The following is a 21913-nucleotide window of genomic DNA, read 5'->3' as shown; positions in this document are numbered from 1 at the left end:
AATGTATCTTTAGTCATTATTTATGTGGAGTGAATCTTTCAACTATTACTCCTGCTCAGAGTTTTGTTATTTTTTCCAGTAATGTAGTTGTAGGGAGGATCATTACAGTGATGATATGATCTGTAAACGTGCCTGTGTAAACTATGAGCAATGATAAGATCTCTTGTGATGAGAGAGAGCGAGAGAGAGAGAGAGAGAGAGAGAGAGAGAGAGAGAGATTGACTGATTTTTAAGCAAACTTTGTTTATTTAAAGTATATGCAGATTATTTTTCAGTTCACATTCAAACAACCTCAACAACACAAAATATAAAAAATGTATTCTCCTTCGATCACAAAATTAAATTTAACAACAATTCTAGACTTTAGAAATGCCTTGTATAAAAGTACTGCATCCTGACCATGCCTGCTTTCTATTAAATTTTTCCTTGTATTATAAAGTTTTGCTTGTCCTACAATAAAATTAATCAGTTGACATTTCGTTCTCTGTTTTTTACTGTATCTTGACCCCAAAATATAAACATTTTGAGTGAACTTTTCCCCAAACTTTAAAAACAGCTGATTCGTTCAATAATAAAAAAAAAGAGTGTGGCACATTCAACAAAGCAGTGAAATACAGTCTCTCTTAGTCCAAAAAACACACATTTATCATCAACATTTGAGTTTATAAAAGAGACAATGGCATTAACAGCCATAGCCCCATGTAATATTCTCCATTGCAAGTTACCGGATTGTTTTCTCAGTGGTGGTTTACATAACATCCTCCAAACTGGCTTTACCTCATTCTCTAACCCAAGTTCTATTATCATAATTTTGTAGCAAGTTTAAATCCTCATTCATCAAGTTTTTCCCCCACATTTCCATAACAATCTCAGCATGACGTATTGACCTCTGACCTAATAAGGTAGCCACTGCAATTGCATTACTCAGGTCAGGACCCGCCACATCAGTTATATGTCTCAGTTTTACTGTTCCAGAGGCACACAGCCTCAGTGTGAGGCCCGGCACACCCTCACTCTCCAAGTCCAAGCGAGCTCTTTTCACTATAGGCTCCTTAAGCAGCCAGAACAAAGAGTCTGTTTTCTGTACCCTGGCAAGGTTCAAATAACCCTACACTTCAAAAAGTCCATGATAGAGGAGAGGTGTTCCATTTAGATGCAGCAGTTTATAATCTATAAGGAACAGGGTATTGTCCAGTCCATAAATCCTCCATAAAATTATCTGGGCCACCTTCCTCCATACCAAGTCCACTGGTCTGGTTAAAAATCTTTGGATAGACTGCAAGCGAAAAATCGCTAATCTGCTTGACAGGTGCACCAGACCTTGACCTCATTCTTCTTTTAGCAGAAAAAGTACACTTTGGGGAACCCAATGAAGACGGTCCCAAAATAATTTTCCAAGTCATCCCACCAGGTAATGACGGAAGACCCTCCTCCCATTTCCCAACAGCCAGTGCATCACTCAAACTTTATTTACTTTAGCAGCTGAAATAATTCCAAAACTATCTACAACTGAAACCAAAGTATTAATGTCATGTTGTCCATTAACCATTATCATTACATCATCTGCAGAGGCTGATATCTGATGCTGTAGATCATCATGAGGCAACAAAAGACCTGATATTTTAAAATGTAACTTGTTCAACATTTGTTCAATTGACAAAGAGTATATCATTGATTGCAAATCCTTGTCTAATGCCTCTACCGACTTTTAAAAAAGGCACTCAAACCACCATTGATTTTTAGTATAATTTCAATGTCCTGATCATTTCAATAAAACCAAAGCCAAAACTAAAAGCATTAAGAGTTTTCCATAGATACTTGTGTTCAACCCTAAGGCTTTCCAAAAGAGATGAGACCCAAATACATTGTCTAAAATAGACCTACCAGACATACAGTAAGTCTGGTCAGGATAAATAACCTGCCCCATTTAGAAAGAGTCTTAGAAAGGACCTTGAGATCAGAGCACAACAGGCTGACAGGCTGCCAGGCTGCCAGTCTTTAATTTATTGTTGATCACCTTTCTTTGGCAGTTAGGTGATTACAGCTCTCCTGCAACTCAGCAGCAGAGAACCCTTAGCCAAGCTCTCATTGAGAACTGCCAAGAGGTCCTCAACCAGCACCTCCCAAAAGGCTTTATAAAATGTATCTAGGAGCCCATCAATACCAGGAGCTTTTCCACCCTCCATGCCCTACAAGGAATTAAGAAGCTCCCATTCCATTGACTTCTTTAGGACCTTTGGTAAGCATTCAATTAAGCTAGCAGCCATCTCTCCATCCTCCCTATATTCACTTCTGTACTGATCAGTATAGAACCGTATAGCTGTCTTATTTCAGATGGCTCTGTTGGCCCTTGTCCATTTTCAGAGCGCAGAGAGTGAATATATCGACTCTAACCATTCTTTCTTTCTAGACTAAAGAAGAACTTAGATGGGGCATCTATTTGCTAAAGTATGTCTGCAAGAATAATTAGAAAAGTTAAGAGCCTTAAAACGGATCTGCTTTCCAGTGGCCCCTATTAATACTTGTAACTCTGCAATTTCAGATTCAAGCTTTTTCATTCTTTTTCTTTTTTCTAGAGACATTAAAAATATACTGTTGGCACAATCATTTAATTTCAACCTTTCCATAATCCCACCACTGGTGCAAATTCATGAAAAAACAGAAAACATCTTTAAAAATGTAAATCACTTAAAAGAGAAGTATTAAAATGCCAATAGGCACTCTTATACCTGTTATTTGCTATAAAATTATGACAAGTGACAAGACCATGGTCTGAAAAACCAACAGGTCTTTAATATTTCACAATATTAAAATGTTGCTTAAAACAGTAAAGCCTATTCAATCTGTCCAAAGAAATGATTTTTTTCTCTGGAATGTAGCCCTGTACATTCTCATATAAATTTCTCCATATGTCACACAATTTATGAGTCTCAATCAATTTACATACAGCATGACCTGAAGCAGCATGAGGTTCTACCTTTTGTCTAAAACATAATAAAAAAATAAAAAATAATCTGTGCAATTAAAATCACCACCTAAAAACAAATACACATCAGAGCTACAATTCTGCAAATTGTATTGAGATTATTGAGAAAACAATCTAATTCAGTGCAATTTGTGGGGCATAGTCATTGATAAAGACAATATCAGCATTTTCAAACTGTGCACAGATAACTATGAGTCTGCCAGAAAGTTCCTGCTTTACCTCATAAGAGACAGGAACAAAATTCTTAGCAAGAAGAACAGCCACCCATCCTCCTGTGGAGGTCATGTGAGTGAGCAGCACCTCTCCCTCCAATTCTTTTCTCCAGTCAGTTTCGGCAATCACTATGTATTTCTTGAATGAACATAACATCAATTTTCTTTTGCTTAATTAATTCAAACAGCAGTGGTCTTTTATGCATATCTTGTGCCCCATTTACATTAAGAGTGCCCACCCTTACCACACTCATCGAAAAGACACAACACAAGAAGCGACATAACAAAGTAAAGAATATAATGTTCTTTCAAAACCATCTTCAGCTTGAAGTTATGATCTCAGTTTAGCCACAATATTCTTTAATCTGTAGATTTCTTGTGCTGTAAACTTTTGCTCACTCTCACTTCTCATTAATGACCCAACAGTATCAACAAACATTCTACTGTCAGGAAAGAAGTCCTTAACTAAGACATTTTTCATATCTTTCATTCTCAACTGAAATGATCTTACTTTTTTGGATGCACAAGCACTATGTCTATTCCGTCTATTACATGTCACTGTCAGACTCTTCAACTGCATTGCATTCAGTGTAATAAAAATTTTGCAGGTCAGTTCGTGTTTCTGTCAGTTTATTTGTTTTTTCTTTCTCTACCTTTGCTTTAAGCATTTTCCTCTTATTAGAGGGCATTTTGTAGAGCGTTTCATCATTTACACACTCTGTGTCCTTTCCTTCTTCTATTATACTCTCCGCTACAGCGGACACCTCATTTTAAATGTCTTTCTTTGCAGTTTCTTGACCACCCAGGCCATCATCACTAAAATTTCCTCCCGCACTCACTCCCCCAACGTGCTCTTGCGCATGTGTCCTGACATCAGTAGTGTCATTATCCCCAGCTTCCCCACTATCCACAGTGCCAACATTTTAATCATCATTCCTTTCAGGACACAAGGGTCTAATGTGCCCTTCTTCTCCACAATTTTAAACATTTCATAGTCTCTGAGCTTGCAAAAACCACATAATCAAAGCCGTCAATTCTGAAATTTAACGCTACATTTAAGTCATCCATATCACTCGTTAAAATCATGTGCACTTGCCATCTAAAACAGACAACATGTTTGAGTAGAGGGGATTTACAACCCAACAGGATTTTTAGGTTGGCTTGAAAGAGCCGGCCTATTGATCTACTATTTAAGCTTATTACTAGGTTGGCTTGAAAAAGTGCAGTACGGTGCACCTTTGCATTGCAATGAACTTTGACGGATCATATCTCTGGATCAGAATTTCAAAGAGACATGTGGGTGGACTCATTTCATATGGCCTAGCAAGCAGTTCTGAATCATTACATTGGATTTGGGGTAAGATTTACCCCTGGGGATAAAACCAGCACAAATATGCCCCATAATTGTTTTTTCCTACTATAACAAGACACTGAATTGTGTGGGATCATATCAGAATGCCGTAGAGACATGGGGACAGGGCTCATTTCACTCAGGTTAACAAGCAGTCTTTAAGTATCATCTTGGAAATGGCATAGCCACGCCCTATCAACCAACTATGGCACCCTTGCCCCCATAGACTTCCATTCAAAATGGTTCAGAAGGATGTCTTCAGAACAGAATGTCGTACACGTAGATTGGCTCATTTGATTCAGATTAGTAAGCAGCCAATAAGAGTCACTCTGGTCACTGGCAAGCCACAACCTAATAACCATTTAGAGCACCATAACAACCAGCCCTATTGACTAACTTTAAAAATGGCTGAGAGGGAAATCTTTGGATCAAAATGTACTATAGACATGATAGTTGGCTTGTTTCACTTGGGTGAGCAATCAGTCTTCATGTATCCTCTTGACTCAGGCTGGCAAGGAGCCTTTTGTGTATTACCTTGGTAACTGCCAAGCAACCAAATGATCTCACCCTAGCAACCAAGTAACACAACACATATCTCTGCACCGGAACATCGTAGAGACTTCCGGGCTGGGTCATTTGACTCAGGCTAGCAAGGAGCCTTGTTAGTATCACCCAGGTTACTGTCTAGCAACCAAATACAAAAGCCTAACATTGAAAAGCAACATGCTAGCAACATACTAAAACATGCTAGCAATGTATTTTTGTTAAAAAATGCTAATTGCTAATTGTTAAAAAATGCTAGCAACATGCTAAATCATGTAAACAATGCCTAGCTAAGCATTCTATCTTTCAATAAACTTTAAGACTAGGCTTTTTCAAGCCAACCTAAAGTTTGGCTTCACAAACTTTACTTCTCTAGTTTTCATTTGTGATACAATTTCCCCATACCTGGACATTTATGTAGTCAGAAGCTCATCTTTAATGAACTGTGGAACATTAGACAATGTCATCTTTTTAGTCAGTTGAACTAGAGGCATCACCAGACTTAAAGTATCTTGTATGACAACACCCCTTTGCATCACACTGTTCACTTTTTCTTTGCTGTCTAGAAAAATCGCAACCGCACTGTTCATGTGGGAAGTAGACACTCCTCCCCTGACATTACTACATTTTTATACCATGTCTATGTGAAAGGCTCTGGAGACGCCATTGCCAAACTGCAAACACTGTCTGAGAGTGTTTCTCAACTTACACCAAAGACTTACTACACTCTATTATAAACTTCAGGGTTAAAGTCTGCACCAAACAAATAGAAAACAGCATAAAACAGAAGAAAGAAGAAAACTCACACCACAGGACTCTCACTCACACGCCAACTCTGCCCACTCACTCCCGCATGCTCACAGAGAGAGAGAGAGAGAGAGAGAGAGAGAGAGAGAGAGAGAGAGAGAGAGAGAGAGAGAGAGAGAGAGAGAGAGAGAGAGAGAGAGAGATCTAAGGAAATTGCTAGAATGGATGTAATTTGAAAATTATATCAAATGATAGAGAAAATGTACTATGTCTGTAAATGTGCCAGTGGCAGTTCTTGCTCAGTGCTTAAGGTGACATAAGGCATGGCCAAATGAAACAAAAATAATAATAAATAAAACTAATAAATAAAAAAAACTTTAGTTCTTCATATACAGTATGTGTACTTATAATATGTATTATATATAGTTATGTAGAGTTGTCTAGTACAGTTTTTAAGTAGTGTGTAAGGGGATCTAATCCCAGCCTACTGTAATATTTATTTCAACATAACACTTGCAAGCCAGTGATCTTAATGCATTTTCGTTGTATAGTGAACAGCTTTGGCATTTGTTAATTCCATTTATGTTCTACAGGAATTACATTAATCCAAGTTTTGACTGACATGGGTGGGTAAATGATGACTGAATGATTTTCAGTTTAAAGCAAATTATCTACAGAAGTTGCAACTTGATCAGACAGACCAAATGTAATTAATCTTCTAAATTGATTTCTACCACAGTGTTTTAGAACAATACTTTTTTTACCTGCAACAATTGTGCAACTAATTAAAAAATAATACAAATAATCTTTGTGAAAGTTGCATTCAAAATCCACTTAGCTCAAAAATCTGAGCTTTCTATTGGTAATTCCTCCTCATTTGTAGTGTGGAATTAATAAAGACACTAATTCAACTACTGTTGTGTTTTGCTAAAAGCATTCCTGAATTCTCTAGTCATTGTGAATGTCACTTTTAACTGTTCAGCGAGTCAGTTATCATTAAAGGTTATAAGGATGCCCCCAGCTTTCAGAGCAGGATCTCAGAAGTGATGGAACAGACCAATTATGTTTGACTGATTCTCAATGCTGCTCCAGCCCCTAAGATTCAAGGACCTCAACAACCACAATCATCACAGACCATAGACAGCTTCCAGACAGAACACTACCTGAGGACAGCCCGATAAGGTCAAACATATTAGCAATTTGTTTATGTGTGATCATGTGTGTGCTTGCGTACCAGTGGGTTGCAAAAACACAGCAGGCCATAAATTATCTCTCTATATATTGTGTATCTGTGATAACTCTACTTTGTGTTAAAGGAATAGTTCATCCAAAATAACTAGACTTCTCTTGTTATTTATACTCTCTCATGCCCCTTTATGTACTTTTTGGAGCTTGAAAGTTTTGGTCCTCATTGACTTAAATTATATGGACAAAAAAGTGCAAAGACAACCTTAAAAAAATCTTTGTTTGTGCTCTGCAGTAGACAGAAAATTAAACGAGATTGAGACGGCATGAGGGTTAATAAATGATGAGAAAAACTAAATTTTTGGGTGAACTATTCCTTTAAATGGTACATTATTTATGCAAATGTGTGTTAGAAAATGAACAACACACAGATTAATTATTTATTAGATGATTTGACAAATACATTCATGTATTTCCATTTTTAATCTTTTTATTAGATTTTATTAAACGTGTAACATAATAATTAAACATCACATGCAACAATGAATATTTAAGTATGATGCTTATAAAGTTTCAAAAAGAAAACTTATTGATTTGTATAAAAATCAAGATTTCATCATAAAAATCTATCTTATATAGCAATAACAATGATAAACATCAACATTAGCACATAAACTATTCAAACCAGCAGTAGTTTAAAATATTTAATATTTTTTTTCTTCAGCATGTAACATACATTATAACAACAGAATTAACATCAACTGTGGAATTTACATCATATATGAATTCAATGAACATTGATTTAGATGGGTTTTGAAATCATTAATGTGATCAATGACACTATTATTATGGAGCTAAACTCCAAAGGTGGCTAAACAGTGAATCTGATTTACCACTGATTACAGTATAAAATGCAGTGAAGCCACATAGTTTAGTGCCAGAAAAGATTTTTCATGCAGCCTACATTGATTTCAGGCTTAAATAAGAAAGGTACTGATTTCCAAGCAACAACAATAACATTACAATAAATAAAGTAAAATTATCTAGATTAACCAAAGAAAACAAGTTATACATGTAAGATACCACTTTGCTGAGCCTCATTGCAGTTATTTCTCAAGATATGCACAAAAGAACCATCAAGCAAACACTACAAACAAACTCACTGTGTTGGTCTTGTTTTCTGTATAGCCTCAGCAGGTGATTCCCTTATGAAGCGCACTCTCTCATTTTCTTTGCCTTAGCCAGTACACCCACATGTGCTACACTCTTTTTAACATTCTATATACTTCCACATACTCCAAGAGCTCAGCGTCCTTCCTGCTGTGAATTTCCACAATGTTCTTTAGAATTCTACACACGCACAGTGGTTGATGTGGATGGATTTGAACTAAAGCTATTTTTATCAAATCGCTGATCCAGTAGCAGCATTCATGTTCTGCTCTTTTGGTAAAATGTAAGCCAGGAGCATTAAAGGAATATTCCGGGTTCAATACAAGTTAAGATCAATCTACAGCATTTGTGGCATATTATTGATTACCCCCAAAATAATTTTGACTTGAATTTTGAAGTGAATGGAGCCAATTTTTGGAGGATATATAGGCGGATATTTAAATTTTATCATTTCATAAAAGCACTTAAGTTGTTTAAAGTTTAAGTTTTACAGTCGTTTTAAGGATTGTTGGAATTAATTATATCATCATGGCATCAACATTTTAAAATTGGCTTTAACTTAGCACAGAAAAGGTTAGTTAAGTGATTTTATCACACTAAAATCATGTTAACACACACACATATTGTTTATATCTTGTGGCTATACATTTAAAACAGTGAGTATTTTAACATTTACAGATCGGCCCCATTCACTTCCATTGTAAGTGCCTCACTGTAACCCATATTTTAGCTTTTTTAAAGAAAAGGAGCAAGTGATTTATTTGATATTTTTTTGTGGTAAATCAACATTAAGCATTCGGGCCCTCACGGCCAGACTGTGTAACAGCTTCTTCCCCCAAGTCATCAGACTCCTCAATGCTCAGAGACTGGTTTGACACACACGTGTCCTGAGTTGCACTTTAATTACTGTCACTTTATAACTGTCTGCTACCTCAATAACTGCTATGTGCGTAGAACACTATCTCATAGTATGTTATGTTTACATTTTTAGAAACTGTCATCTTTTTGCACTACTACTGGTCGGCGCTGCACTGTCTATTGTCCTGTTCATTGTCAGTAATTTGTTGTACTGTCCTGTACTTTTTGCACATGTTTGCACGTGCACTTTATATAGGTATATATAGGTAGTTTATATAGGTATTTTATTTCGTTGTGTAGTCTCATGTGGTCCTATGTTGGTCCTTTGTTGTTTTTATGTAGCACCATGGTCCTGGAGGAACGTTGTCTCGTTTTGCTGTGTACTGTACTAACTGTATATAGTTGAAACGACAATAAAAACCACTTGACTTGACTTGACTTGACTTGATTATGCCACAAATGTTGTCGATTGAGCTTAACTTGAATTGAACCCAGAACATTAATTTAAGCAGACAAGACCACCTCCTGCTTTGCCTTCATACATTTGTTATAAACAGTGTCCAAAATGCAGGGTAGCTGGTTTGGTACAGTGGCCACGAAGTGCAATACAAAACTCTAAAACGTCTAGGTTATTGTTGTAACCTCCATTCCCTGATGGAGGGAACGAGACGTTGTGTCGAATGAAGTGACACTAGGGGTCTTTCTTGAAGGCCTCGGTTACCTCTGAACTTGAGAAAAGGCCAATGAGAAATTGACAGAATTTGCATGTCCCTCCCCCAGACATACAGGTATAAAAGGAGGGAATCGTGCATCTGTCCATTCAGGTTTTGCATTGAGGAGCCGAGAATAATGTTCGGCATCATGGCCTGGGGGACACAACGTCTCATCCATCAGGGAACGGAGGTTACAACAGTAAGGGGTTCTCTATTCAATCACGCCATGCGCTGAACCGTGTACATGAACTGCTGACGCAAGTGTGGGCAGGCAGTTGCATGCCAAAGCAGCAGGCTGCGTCAGACTGCACGTACCCCTCTACACCCCATTAAAAGGTCATAAGCTTTTTAGGTTCCCAGCATCCCGAAGGGGGGGAACAAGGCCGCAACTTTTCTCTCTCTATGTTTCTATAGAGTTAAAGTGGCTGGGGCCATTTAACGCTATAACATGCATCGGGGAAGGCGTTCTTTTCCAACTCCTATTCTTTCAGGTGGAAAAGACACCGTGGAGAATACATCACATGGGTTTTCAGGCCATATGTGGCAGTGGTGCGGTGGTAGATCCTACCTAGTGAGGGAGGAGTTGCTACAACTGGCCTGATTGATCGTGTCTACACTGCTGCTGGTAGGCCACTTAGGTCTTCCGTGTCCCGTCCAAGGGCCAGACATGAAGGTTCCAGAGGTATGGGGGTGGGTGCCAGATGGTGCCCCATCCCTGAGAAAGAAGGTCCTTCCTTAGGTGAATCTGCCAGGGAGGTGCAGTCATGAGGAGGTTCGAGAACCAAGTCTGGGTGGGCCAATATGGGGCCACGAGGGTGACTCGTCCTCATCCTCCCTGACCTTGCACAGGGTCTGTGCAATTAGGCTCACTGGGTTAATGCATATTTGCTCAGCCCCCGGCTGAGGAGAGAAACAATGTGTCAGCGCGTCTGTCCCGAGGGCGTCTCCCATCAGGGAATACCAGAGCAGGCAGTGGGATGATTCCTGGGAAGCGAACAGGTCTACCTGTGCTTTGCCGTATCGACTCCAAATCAGCTGGACCACCAGGGGGTGGATTCTCCACTCGCCGCTGAGCGTTGCCTGCTGCGTTGAGGCTGCCTGGGATGTGAGTAACTCGCAGTGACTTCAGCTGCCACAGACTCCAAAGGAGGAGATGGTGGAGGAGTTGCGACATATGAGGAGAGCGTATGCTGCCTTGGCGATTTATGTACGCTACTGTCGCTATGTTGTCCAACTGGACCAACACATGCTTGCCCCAGACATCCTCCGCAGGCGAGCAGTACAGCCAGCAACTCTAGGAATTTGATGTGCCAAACCAGTTTGATGTGCCAAACCCCAGCCCAACTTGGACACCTGCTATAGGGGAACTCCTGCCCACAAAAACATGAGGTCTATCCAAGTGTTCTCATATGCATCAACCCGAGTGGCGTGACCACCATCAAGGAAGCCACATGCCCCAGGAGCCTCTGAAAGTGTTTCATTGGAACCGCTGTCTGCCTGAATTACTTCCAGCAGTTCAGCACCGACTGCGTGCGCTCGCTTATGAGGCGTGCTATCATTGAGACCGAGTCTAACTCCATGCTGAGAAAAGAGATGCTCTGAACAGGGTGAGCTTGCTCTTTTCCCAGTTGACCAAAAACCCTAGACGGCTGAGGTGCCAGAGCACCAGGTCTCTGTGTGAGAAGAGTGTGCTAGAATCAGCCAGTCGTTGAGGTAGTTGAGTATACGGATGCCCGCTTCCCTTAATGGGGCAAGAGCTGCTTCTGCTACTTTCGTTAAGGAGCCCAGCTGTCTAAAGCAAACCGTATGAAGGGTCTTTATAGAGGTAAAACCGAGACGTGAAAGTATGCATCCCTCAGCCGAGTCGGATAGTCACCCCGATGGGTTGGAAAGGGCTAGCCACACATCCAAGTTCCGAGTTAGGGGTACTAAAGGGACGATCGCGTCTGATGTACCTGGAGGTGGGGCCTCGAGGCGGGGAGGAGCAGGTGACGCCACGTCCCGAGGTGGCTGCACTGAAGGGGAATCTCGAAGCACTTACCTTGCTCTGTGTTTCCGCATAGGGCAAGTTAGTGACTGAGTAGGAGGACCTCTAGGACCAGGAACGAAATCTGCACTCATCGTGCAGAAGGAGAGAAAACTGCTGGAAATGTGCCGTACATCCAACAGCATAAGCTTCTTAAGAGGTAAATGGAACAGCAGTAGTATTCAGCTCACTGATAGTACAACCGTTCGGCTCCGAAGAAAAAATCTGAATGAGATTGGGCATTCCTTCTCCTTTTATACCTGTATGTCTGGGGGAGTGGCATTCAAATTCCACTCGCCAATACTCATTGGCCTTTTGTCAAAAGAATAGAGGTGTTCGGGGCTCTCAAGAGCGACCCCTAGTGTCACTACATTGACACAATGTTGAGTGAGTGACAGAAGGGGAACAAAACAAAACAATGTGAGTTAGTCATTCACAATACTGGCAGCCTGCTACAAAATTTGTAATGAACAATGACTTCTTTTTGTCATTTTTAAATAATTGAATACTATATCCTTGTAATTGCGTATACTTGGAAAATCTATCCACTGGCAGCAACTGGAACCATTATCATTTTTATTATTATTATTATTATTTTTTTTAAACAAACATGCAATTTAAGTTAGAACATGCAAGTTGAATAAACGTGTGGATGGCACCAACGTTATTGCACAATTTGTGGACTTTAAGATGGTCCCTTATGCACTATATGAACCATGAGACCATAAATAAACATTGTACCTAAAAATACCTTTTCCCGCTTGCTGTTTTTACACTCCCTTTATAAAGTTTACTGTTACTGTTTTCATGAGAGAGAAAACACTCCAAATGATTTAGTTTTTCAGTCAGTGATCTTTTGGCATGGATTTTGATATAATAAGTGAACCAATCCTGAAGACAGTATGAGGTCTCATTCACACAGCCAATCATGTGAGATGCTATAGTACCTACCCTTCCATTTCGACTGAATTGCTGTTTAATTTTCTAACTTGTTGTTGGATTTGCTATTGTGTTTTATTAATTGTTGTTGTGTTTTTGAATTGTTATTTTGTCTTTGGATTTGCCATTGTGTTTTTAGATTTGTTGTTTCATTTTGCACTTCATGGCCACTGTAGGTTGAGGGTATTTAAAAAAAATATAAAAAATATGAATTTGTTTCATTGAGCTTCATTCTGCCAAAATTTCTGTAATATTCTGAAAGTTCTAAATGCCATGCCAAAGTTCTGTAGGCCACGCTGAGATTGGTTGCCTGTTACTAAACAGCTACTACACACCAGAGCCACATTGTTTCACCCATAATACTGTAGATCTCAAGGCTGCATCAACGTACAGCAGGGCTACAGGGCTTGAACATTTTACCGTCTGCCAGAGGGCATGAAAACCAATTAATTTCACTACATTTACATTCTACATTAGAACGTCATTTTTCTCCACCTAATGAAGCTTATCAAAAAAGCTTTCCATTACTGCATATTTACTACAAATTTATGATGTTAGGAAACTGAAAACATAGTTTTCATATGAAAACAGATGAAGTGTGGATGTGGACTAAAACATTATTATAATTTTTTGGCGGGTTAGTTAAAAAACATGTACATAAATGTAATTTTGCTACATTTATGCGTCTCATCCACACTGGAATAATATTTTCCTCCACCACGCTCTCTAGTGTCTGCAAAGATGACAAAAGGAATTGAAACTTTAAAAAAAAAAAATTAAACTTAAAACGTATTACTGTGGATGTTCCCACAGTTTTGTGAAGCATTAAGAATGGGACTGACACTGTGGATCCTAATGTAAATGGTTCTGCTCAAACCTTTCTGAGTGGTATTCGAACTGGTGTCAGCCGGCATGTAAGGCGAGTGCGCTAACGAGGATGCTAAATGCTACAGCCTCTAGCTTCAGTCACTAGTGCACTCCTTGAGGCCAGGGGCGTGAGGTTAACACATGCCTCACAGCTATCACATTCCAGCTGGTTCCTGTTACATAAACACAATAAGAGTAAAGATACATATATTCATGAATTTATGATTTTTAATACTCTTGAGTTACTATGTCATCACCTATGAGTTAGTATGTGCTGAACAGTCGCATTTGTAACACATTAGCAGGTATATTCAGGCACTGTGAACAATAGAAGTTTGTGCATGATTAGATTCAAATGAAGCTGCCACTGAACAGAACAAGTTCATCGTGGTCAAGTTAACGAAGTCAGTGAAATTTCTCTATAAAATGAATGAATAAATAAATAAAATCAAGAACCTTCACCAGTTATACTTCCTTTTGCATTGTGGAAATTATTCTTGGTTTATTAAAAAAACAAAAACAAAGAAATAAAAGCCAGGACGAATCCAGGACGTCCAATATGCCTCTAGCCTAACTGGTCATCATTTGACAATTTTGAGGAAAACATGGTCACATGGTAACATGGAATTAAATAAGTATAAACGTTTACACACTTAAGTTTTACTATTTGTTGAACAGGGTAGTATGTCATTGAATTTGTATTTTATTATTTTTTAAATAATAAATTCACAATAAAAGCCTGTAAATTAGATTTTATATGTGTGGTTCTCAATGCCATGGCCTCCTAGAGTTCTGACACAATTCAAACACTGCTTATAAACCATTTATTTGTATTGTGTGATTTTTCAATTACCATCCTAAGATGGAAAATCATTTATTAATATTGGACCCTGAACTAGAGAGATACCACACTTTCCTTATCCTAATTTCTAAGGCACAAGAAAAAAGCAGCAGTGCAAACTTGTATCTAGAATCTTCCATTTTGTTCTTTGGCTTTCCTTCTGTATTTTCACATTCCATTATCCACACATTCTTATATCCACATCGCTGTCACAGACTCTTTATATTCTGTACTCTTGTCTCCCTCTAAATGGTGCCTTGTGACTAATGGAGGTTTATGATGTTAAAGATCAGCTCATGTCCACAACTGAAAATGTATAATGTGCTACCTCTCCATTTTCCTTTAGCCACACATAGAGTATTCTATCATTGTAATCTGAATACTCTCTTTCTCTACAAATTACAGAACAAGACTGCGTTTAAACGAGGCTACTTTAGAACGACAGTATCAATTACGCCAGTCCTCCTGTACAGCATTTATCCTCAGTTTGAACAAAAGAGCGCTGCCTTGTTGAATCTAGACTGTTGCTATGGTAACAGAACAGTGACAGACAATGTCTTGATGTGTTTCGAGTAAAAGTAACTTATTTGACAATGTAGCAGCCTTCACTTTGAATGTCCCTGTTGTGTTCAAGTGATGAAAACAAAATTCTTGATGGCCTGTTTCCTTGTGTTCACATTTATTCCAATGTTGGTTAGTTGGTACAAACTGTATCAGATGGATATACTTCATATACACAATAGCAACTGTTGCACGTATACAAACTGTTTGCCATCTGTTCCCATCACTTCAGAATCCCTTTTCTGAAAACCCCCTGAATTAAGCCATTTTCTTAAATGCATATAAATGTGTTCAAAGTGTTAACAGAATGAAATATACCTACTGAATATACAGAATAAAAAATATAGAAGCCTCAGCAAAGTGAAATAATGTCCACATAGCAAACTAACAAATAAATTTGCCTTTAACCACAAGTGGCGAGCTGAAGTTCCATCCACACAATTTAGCAATGCTGTTTGCGAAAGTTCGTTGGAACTGCGTTTTCGTGAAACACCAAATCTTTAAACGATGTTAACAACATTGGAACTTGCAACCATACTGTAGTTGGCTAATGGCTACCAATAATTTTTGGAAATGCACTCATGGTCTGGATGCTAACAAACCGAGCAATGTTTTGATAGTGCCACAAAGCCACAGTGATTACACATTTCGAGGGAATCAACCTGAAATTGCTTACATATGGGGCTTTTCCACTGCATGGTACAACTCGACTCAACTCGACTCTTCTCACTTTTTTGGGGTTTTCCACTGTGAATAGTACCTAGTACCTGATACTTTTTTTAGTACCACCTTGATCGAGGTTCCAAGCGAGCCGAACCGATACTAAATGTGACGTTAAAATCCTGCAGATCACTGATTGGTCAGGGAGAATCGTCACTACCAGCATCACTAGATTTCCGATACGCAATATCAACACCCTAGTATTAAAGTTAGCAACAGCGATAACAGTATAATTTGTTCACGGGACTTTCAAATTGTGAAAAAAGAAATGGCCGTGCGCAAAACCACGCCGTGGTCAATGAACGAGGTGCAGACGGTCTGCTCGTTAGCAATGAGCAAAACGAAAATGTCTCTCAGGAAGTGTCTCAGCTGTTGGCCGCACATGGCTACCACCGGACCTACCAACAGTGTAGGGAAAATAAAAAAAACCGTAAAAGTGACTACAGAAACATCAAGGAAAAGTGGAAGTGGTTCGACCAAATGGACGCTATCTAAACCGGCGAGCAATGGGAGAGAGAGTGCCCTGGACTCAGCCATGAAGGAGGATGGTACGTTTTGTACGTTAACTCTATACTCTGCTTGAAAGCTTCACTTTATTTAGTTGTCCAGCTCCTGGAAGCTTGCTTCTAAAACAACAAGGCCAATTTAACCATTACACTTATGTAAAATCACCATGCAACAACTGCTTTATACAGCAATTAGCTAATCGCTAGTGGTTGTGTTATTGTTTTGGTCAGTTTGTGTCGTGTTTAAGATGATGTCATGGCAGTAGAAGAGGCGCAACTATGATGATCGTCCTATAATCCCACCCACATTGAGGGGCACTGAACTGCAGTGGAAATGCAAGCTCAGAAAAATAAAGCGAGTAGAGTTGAGGCGAGTCGAACCGTAAGGTGCAGTGGAAAATTGCCATTATATTTATACTGTAAAATTGTGAAAGGAGAAAGTATTTCAACAGTGAAAAAAATATATCACATTTAAGAAAGACTGATGCAAATGATGCATCCCTTCTTTATATTCTTTTCTCACTTCAACCTTGATTTATCTCCCATCCTCTCATTATCATTATCCTTTTCTCCCTAATATTTTTACCTCCCTTTTAGCCACCCATCACTGTTTATTGTATTACTTATTTTTGTCAAATGAAAACAATAAACATCTTAATATACTGTACATTTATTTCCCCAGCATATACATTGTTTATTCTCATTTTGTGATACCAAAATGCTACAATTACACCCACTGTAGGTGTCTCAAGTCTATTCTGCAACACTTAAAAGCTTAGTAGCATTCAGTAGAATGACCATAATACTTATTGTCATAATAACTCTGAACACAATTTTCACTTCAGTGGTCTCTCCTTGGCTTTGTTGAATGAAGTAAATGGACATTGGCAGTGGTCAGTAAATGGTTTCCTTGATGACGTTGGTGGAGAAGGTCTGGTTGCTGCATATGCTGACTGAGTGTCTAGTGAGAACACGCTTCTGTTTCTTATGGCGGCACGGCAGGAAGAAGTAGCGAAGCGTGGCAAAAAATATTTGCCGGTAGTTGGCGGAGACAAGATTGTAGAGGATGGGGTTTATGGCTGAGCTGACATAGAAGAGCACATTGGTGACCATGTAGAAGTAGTGGTAGAAATCGAAGAGAGTGCTGTGGAAGAGAAAGAAATATATTGAGAGGGAGAAATGAATACACCAAAAATCTATGCTCGTTGCGGTTTAGTTATTGTTTTGTGGCATTATTAAAGAGATAGTACACCCCAAAAAAGATAATTCTGCAATCATTTAACCTTATTCACAGGGTTCATTACTTTCTTCCATGGAACACAAAATGAGATGTTAGGCAGAATGTTCACCACAGTCACAATTCACTTTCACTGTATGGGAGAAAGATGCAATTAAAGTGAATGGTATCTTATTTTGTGTTACAAAGGAAGAAAGAAGTCAAACAATTTTGAACAGTATGAGGGTATCTAATTAAATGATTTTCAATTGAACTATCCCTTTAAATGTACTATAAGCATTATTTTGGAATATAACAATTTTTTTTGTCCCGAATACCTGACAGATATCACTGAAATACAGTATCTGTCAAAGAAATCTGAAGTCCTAAGAATAACTGATATTCAGGTGGCTGGAGTGCACTTTTATTTAGCCAATCAGAAACACTTTCTACCTGTGAATAATTGACCTCTGTGAAGTTGGCACCCCATATAATTAAAGCATTACCAAATCTATACCATTCGTTTTTGCTCTATTTGTGCCGATTTGTGCCGCAAAAATTAACATATGTGCTGGTTCGGTGTTTAAGTTATCATTACTTTTTTGGCTGTGTGTCGTCACTTTCCACCCGATGTGGTCCAAATCGCTCCAAGACAGTGACGTTCATTTGTGCTGGATTTGTGCTGATTAGTGCCATTCAAATTAATCTTGTATCTATTTCCCTTCTTTAGAAATAACAGCTTGTATTCTGGAGCAGTAACGTCACTCCACCCCATCTGGTCCAAATCGCTCCAAACCGGTGTCGTTCATTTGTGCTCGATTTGTGCCATTAAAAGAAACACTGAAACTATTTATCTTAGAAATAGCATGAAACTTTTCGTAGCAGAAACGTCACTCCAAATTGCTCTGACCTGGTGTCGTTCATTTGTACTCGATTTGTGCCGGGTTGTGCCATTAATAGAAACACTGTAACTATTTCCCTTCCTTAGATATAGCAAGAAAAGTTTCGGGAGCATTGACATCTCTCTCCACCCCATATTGTCCAAATTGCTCCGAACCATTGCCATTCATTTGTGCTGATTTGTGCCATTAAAAGAAACACTGAAACTATTTATCTTAGAAATAGCATGAAACTTTCGGGAGCAGAAACATCACTCCAAATCAATCCAAACAAGCTCCAGCTTGTATTCAGAAGCAGTAACATCAATCCAAATCGCTCGGAACCGGTGTCATTCATTTGTGCTCGATTTGTGCTGTTAAAAGGAACATCATAATGCTTTCCTTTCTTTGCATTTAAAAAGATAGATTTTGGGAGCCTTGAAATCACGCAGGCTAAAGTCCATGTCAATCACTCTCACCTGTCTTCATCGTTTGTGCACGCTTCTGGTTTGTGCCATGTTTGGTATTGTTGAAGCATTTATTTTTGGCAAAGATTTTAACTTTTATCCCATCAAACTCCAAATGGAAAAAGCAAAATAATTGTGTGTTTGTGCTGTAAATCATGATTTATTTATAGGTTATATGTGACACTGCTGAATAAAGCTGTACATAATGTTAATATAGTGAATGGTGACTAAAATGCAGTTTTAAAAAGCACATAAAGGAAACATAAAATGATCTATAAGACTCCAGAAAATTTCATCTAAATCTTCAGAAGTAATATGATAGGTGTGGGTGAGAAACAGATCAATATTTAAGTCCCTTTTTACTATCAATTCTCCTCCCAGTAGGTAGCGATTAGCACAAAAACTGCAAATCACCAAAAACAAAATCTGTGAAAGTGAATGTGAAGATATATATGTGAAAAACACCTGGCTCTAAAATGCTAAACTCTGAAAAGTAATAGTTTGATAATGTCTAAATAAATATCCAAATGCATATATTGTGATACGATATAAAATTAGGTTACAACAAGCCATCAGACTACACAGTTGGTGGCTATAGCAATCTACTGGCTGTTACTGGATTGACATAGTCATGCTATTTATATTATGTTTACCTGATGGTAGCAATCTGCCTCAATTTTATGTCACATTTTCATATTTTCTTCATGTTTCAACTTATAGGAGTGTTGGTTTTTAATGTTTATTTATTGTTTTATTTTTATTAATTAGCTTATTTGTTCATGCAAATTAATGGTAAAATGTAGAATGTAAATAAGATCAAAATAGCATAAAATCCAAAAATAAATGCATAATTTTACTTATATTGTTTTTACTTTAGGGAAGAAAAAATGGTATCATTATAATCATCATTATCATCATTATCATTATCTTAAAAAAAGAGGGGGGTTACAGATCTAAACCTTCAGGTCAAAAATGACTGCAAATACCAAAGGAAGGTGCCATTTTTGAATACCACAGGAGGGTTTATACATTGCAGAAGTACTCTCTTGGTTCTGCTTTTCAATTTCACTGATTTTAATGTAGAAATAAAATCATTAAACATATTTAAAAAAAATGCTATGTTGGGATAAATATTATTTAGGGTTAAATATGACCAGGAAATGTCCTTGAATTTTGTGAGAATCACCCATTTCTCTCAATTTCCACACACCCTCTGAAATCTAAATACATCTATTAAAACTTGTGTGTGTGTGTGTGTGTGTGTGTCTGTTTATGGCAAGGGGCTACTGTTTACAACCAAACATTGACTAGATCTGTTTAACATTCAAAGCACACTGGAATCTGTACTATTGAAATGGACAATTTTGACAATGCAATTTTCAGTCTGGCTTTATGAAAAAATACTTTAGTTCAGTTTGTTTGGTTGCAAGAGAGAGAAACTGTTTAAAAAAGAAAGAGAATGAGGATTAGAGAAGGGGATTTTGCACAGTGACTGGAATGCAGGAAAAAGATTAACTTGAAATGCTAAAAATGATGGCTGCGTTTGACCAGCTCCAGTGCAATCTCATGAACCATACTGTATCAGTTGGTTCATGTCTCTTCATCACATGCTTAAAAGAAAATTGACCACACTAAGCAAACGTAATCTTTACAATAAATTTTCCCTGTGATCTTTGATCACATCGGGATTATGATATCAGGCATATTCACAGAACCACTATGAACCTGTCTCCATCAACTCAGCTGGGACATTACCTGGTGACTCATATCTCACATTCACCTGACTCTAATCTTTAATCTATTACATCCGACATCTTTTCTCAGCAGTGAAAATGATCTGGACCAACAGTTCCCCTTCTGTCGCTCTCTCCACGTTGTGTCAGAGAAGCGACACTAGGGGTCTCTCTTGAGCACCGATATTCACCTCTGGACTATGAAAAAGGCCAATGAGAGTTGGCAACCAGTATTTGCATGTCCCGCCCCCGGACATACGGGTATTTAAGCGGCGCAAATACGGGAGTTCATTCAGAAAATTTCTTCGGAGCCGATGGTCGTGCATGAACTCTGCTGCGAGTTACACACCAAGTTCCTAGTTAATCCTCTGACGCTCTGCATGCTGTTGGATCTGACGGCGCATAACAGCGGCTTTCTCCTTCGTGCACGGCTGTGCATTCTTGCCCCTGGGTGCTTCGACGGCGCAGACAACTCGAAAGAGTTATTCTAAAAGAGTAATTTCGCTCTAAAGAGCAAAACACAGCGGCGTTGAATGTCCTTCTCAGGACGCGTCTTTTTAAAGACGATATTTCCGCCCCTGTGTAGTTTCTGGATGTGGTTGATGTCTCCCCACCTCTGACGGTCATAAAAACTGCCTTGCATTCCTGGGTTGCGATCACACGCAGGCAGCGTTTTTATGAATGGTCTATGTTTTCAGTGCGAGAACATAGCCATGACAGCATTAGCGGTCGTAGGCTTTCTCTTGTAGTGAGAGAAAGCCGCTTCAGCCGCCCGCGCTCGCCTCCTTCCCACGGGATTGAGGCAGGCGCCGCGGGCGATGAAAACGATCTGGGGACAATGACGGGCTCCGTTTCGCCGGGTGAACCCCTCAAAACCCCCGCCTCCCGGCACGCTTGCTTGTTTCTGTCCGAGCTCGGGATGAGCATTCTCTCCAATGGGTTATGTTTTCAGTGTGAGAACATAGCCGCGGCAGCGTTGCGATCTCTGCTTTCTCTTGTAGTGAGAGAGAGCCATCTCAGCCGCCCCCCACGCCTCGCCTCCTTCCTACGGGATTGAGGCAGGCGCCGCGGGCGATGGAGAACGATCTGGGGAGAATAACGGGACGCTTTGCCGGGTAAATCCCCCCGAAAACCTCCCGCCTCCCCGGCACGCTTGCCTGCTTCCCTCGAGCTCGGGATTAGTGCAGTCCGCTTAACGGCCTACCGTCCGGTCCCTCGAGCTCCCCAGCATTGGATGACGACATCACCGCTGCATCGGAGAGCGTAACAGCGGCGTCGGATGCGGATAACTCGCCTGGGCTGCCACCTTCGGGTCTCCGCCCAGTCTGAGCCTGATGCAAGAAGGTCCGCTATGCTTCCCCGGGCTTAATTGGTTCCGCGGGCATGTGCAAGTG

General features: G+C 39.3%; 1 protein-coding gene across 1 annotated transcript in view; it reads right to left on the bottom strand.

Annotated features, from left to right (window-relative positions):
* Positions 1 to 15108: 15108 nt before the first annotated feature.
* LOC127629130 (neurotensin receptor type 1-like) overlaps positions 15109 to 21913 on the bottom strand; it is a 70321-nt gene continuing 63516 nt past the window's right edge. The window contains exon 4 of the mRNA XM_052106208.1: positions 15109 to 17369. Coding sequence (XP_051962168.1) covers positions 17120 to 17369 — 250 coding nt within the window. The 3' untranslated portion in view covers positions 15109 to 17119. The remainder of the gene's footprint in view (positions 17370 to 21913) is intronic.

This window comes from Xyrauchen texanus, chromosome 35 (genome assembly GCF_025860055.1).
Source record: "Xyrauchen texanus isolate HMW12.3.18 chromosome 35, RBS_HiC_50CHRs, whole genome shotgun sequence".
Lineage (NCBI taxonomy): Eukaryota > Metazoa > Chordata > Actinopteri > Cypriniformes > Catostomidae > Xyrauchen > Xyrauchen texanus.
The sequence above is the reverse complement of the archived record's forward strand: the minus strand, read 5'-3'. Positions and strand labels throughout refer to the sequence as shown.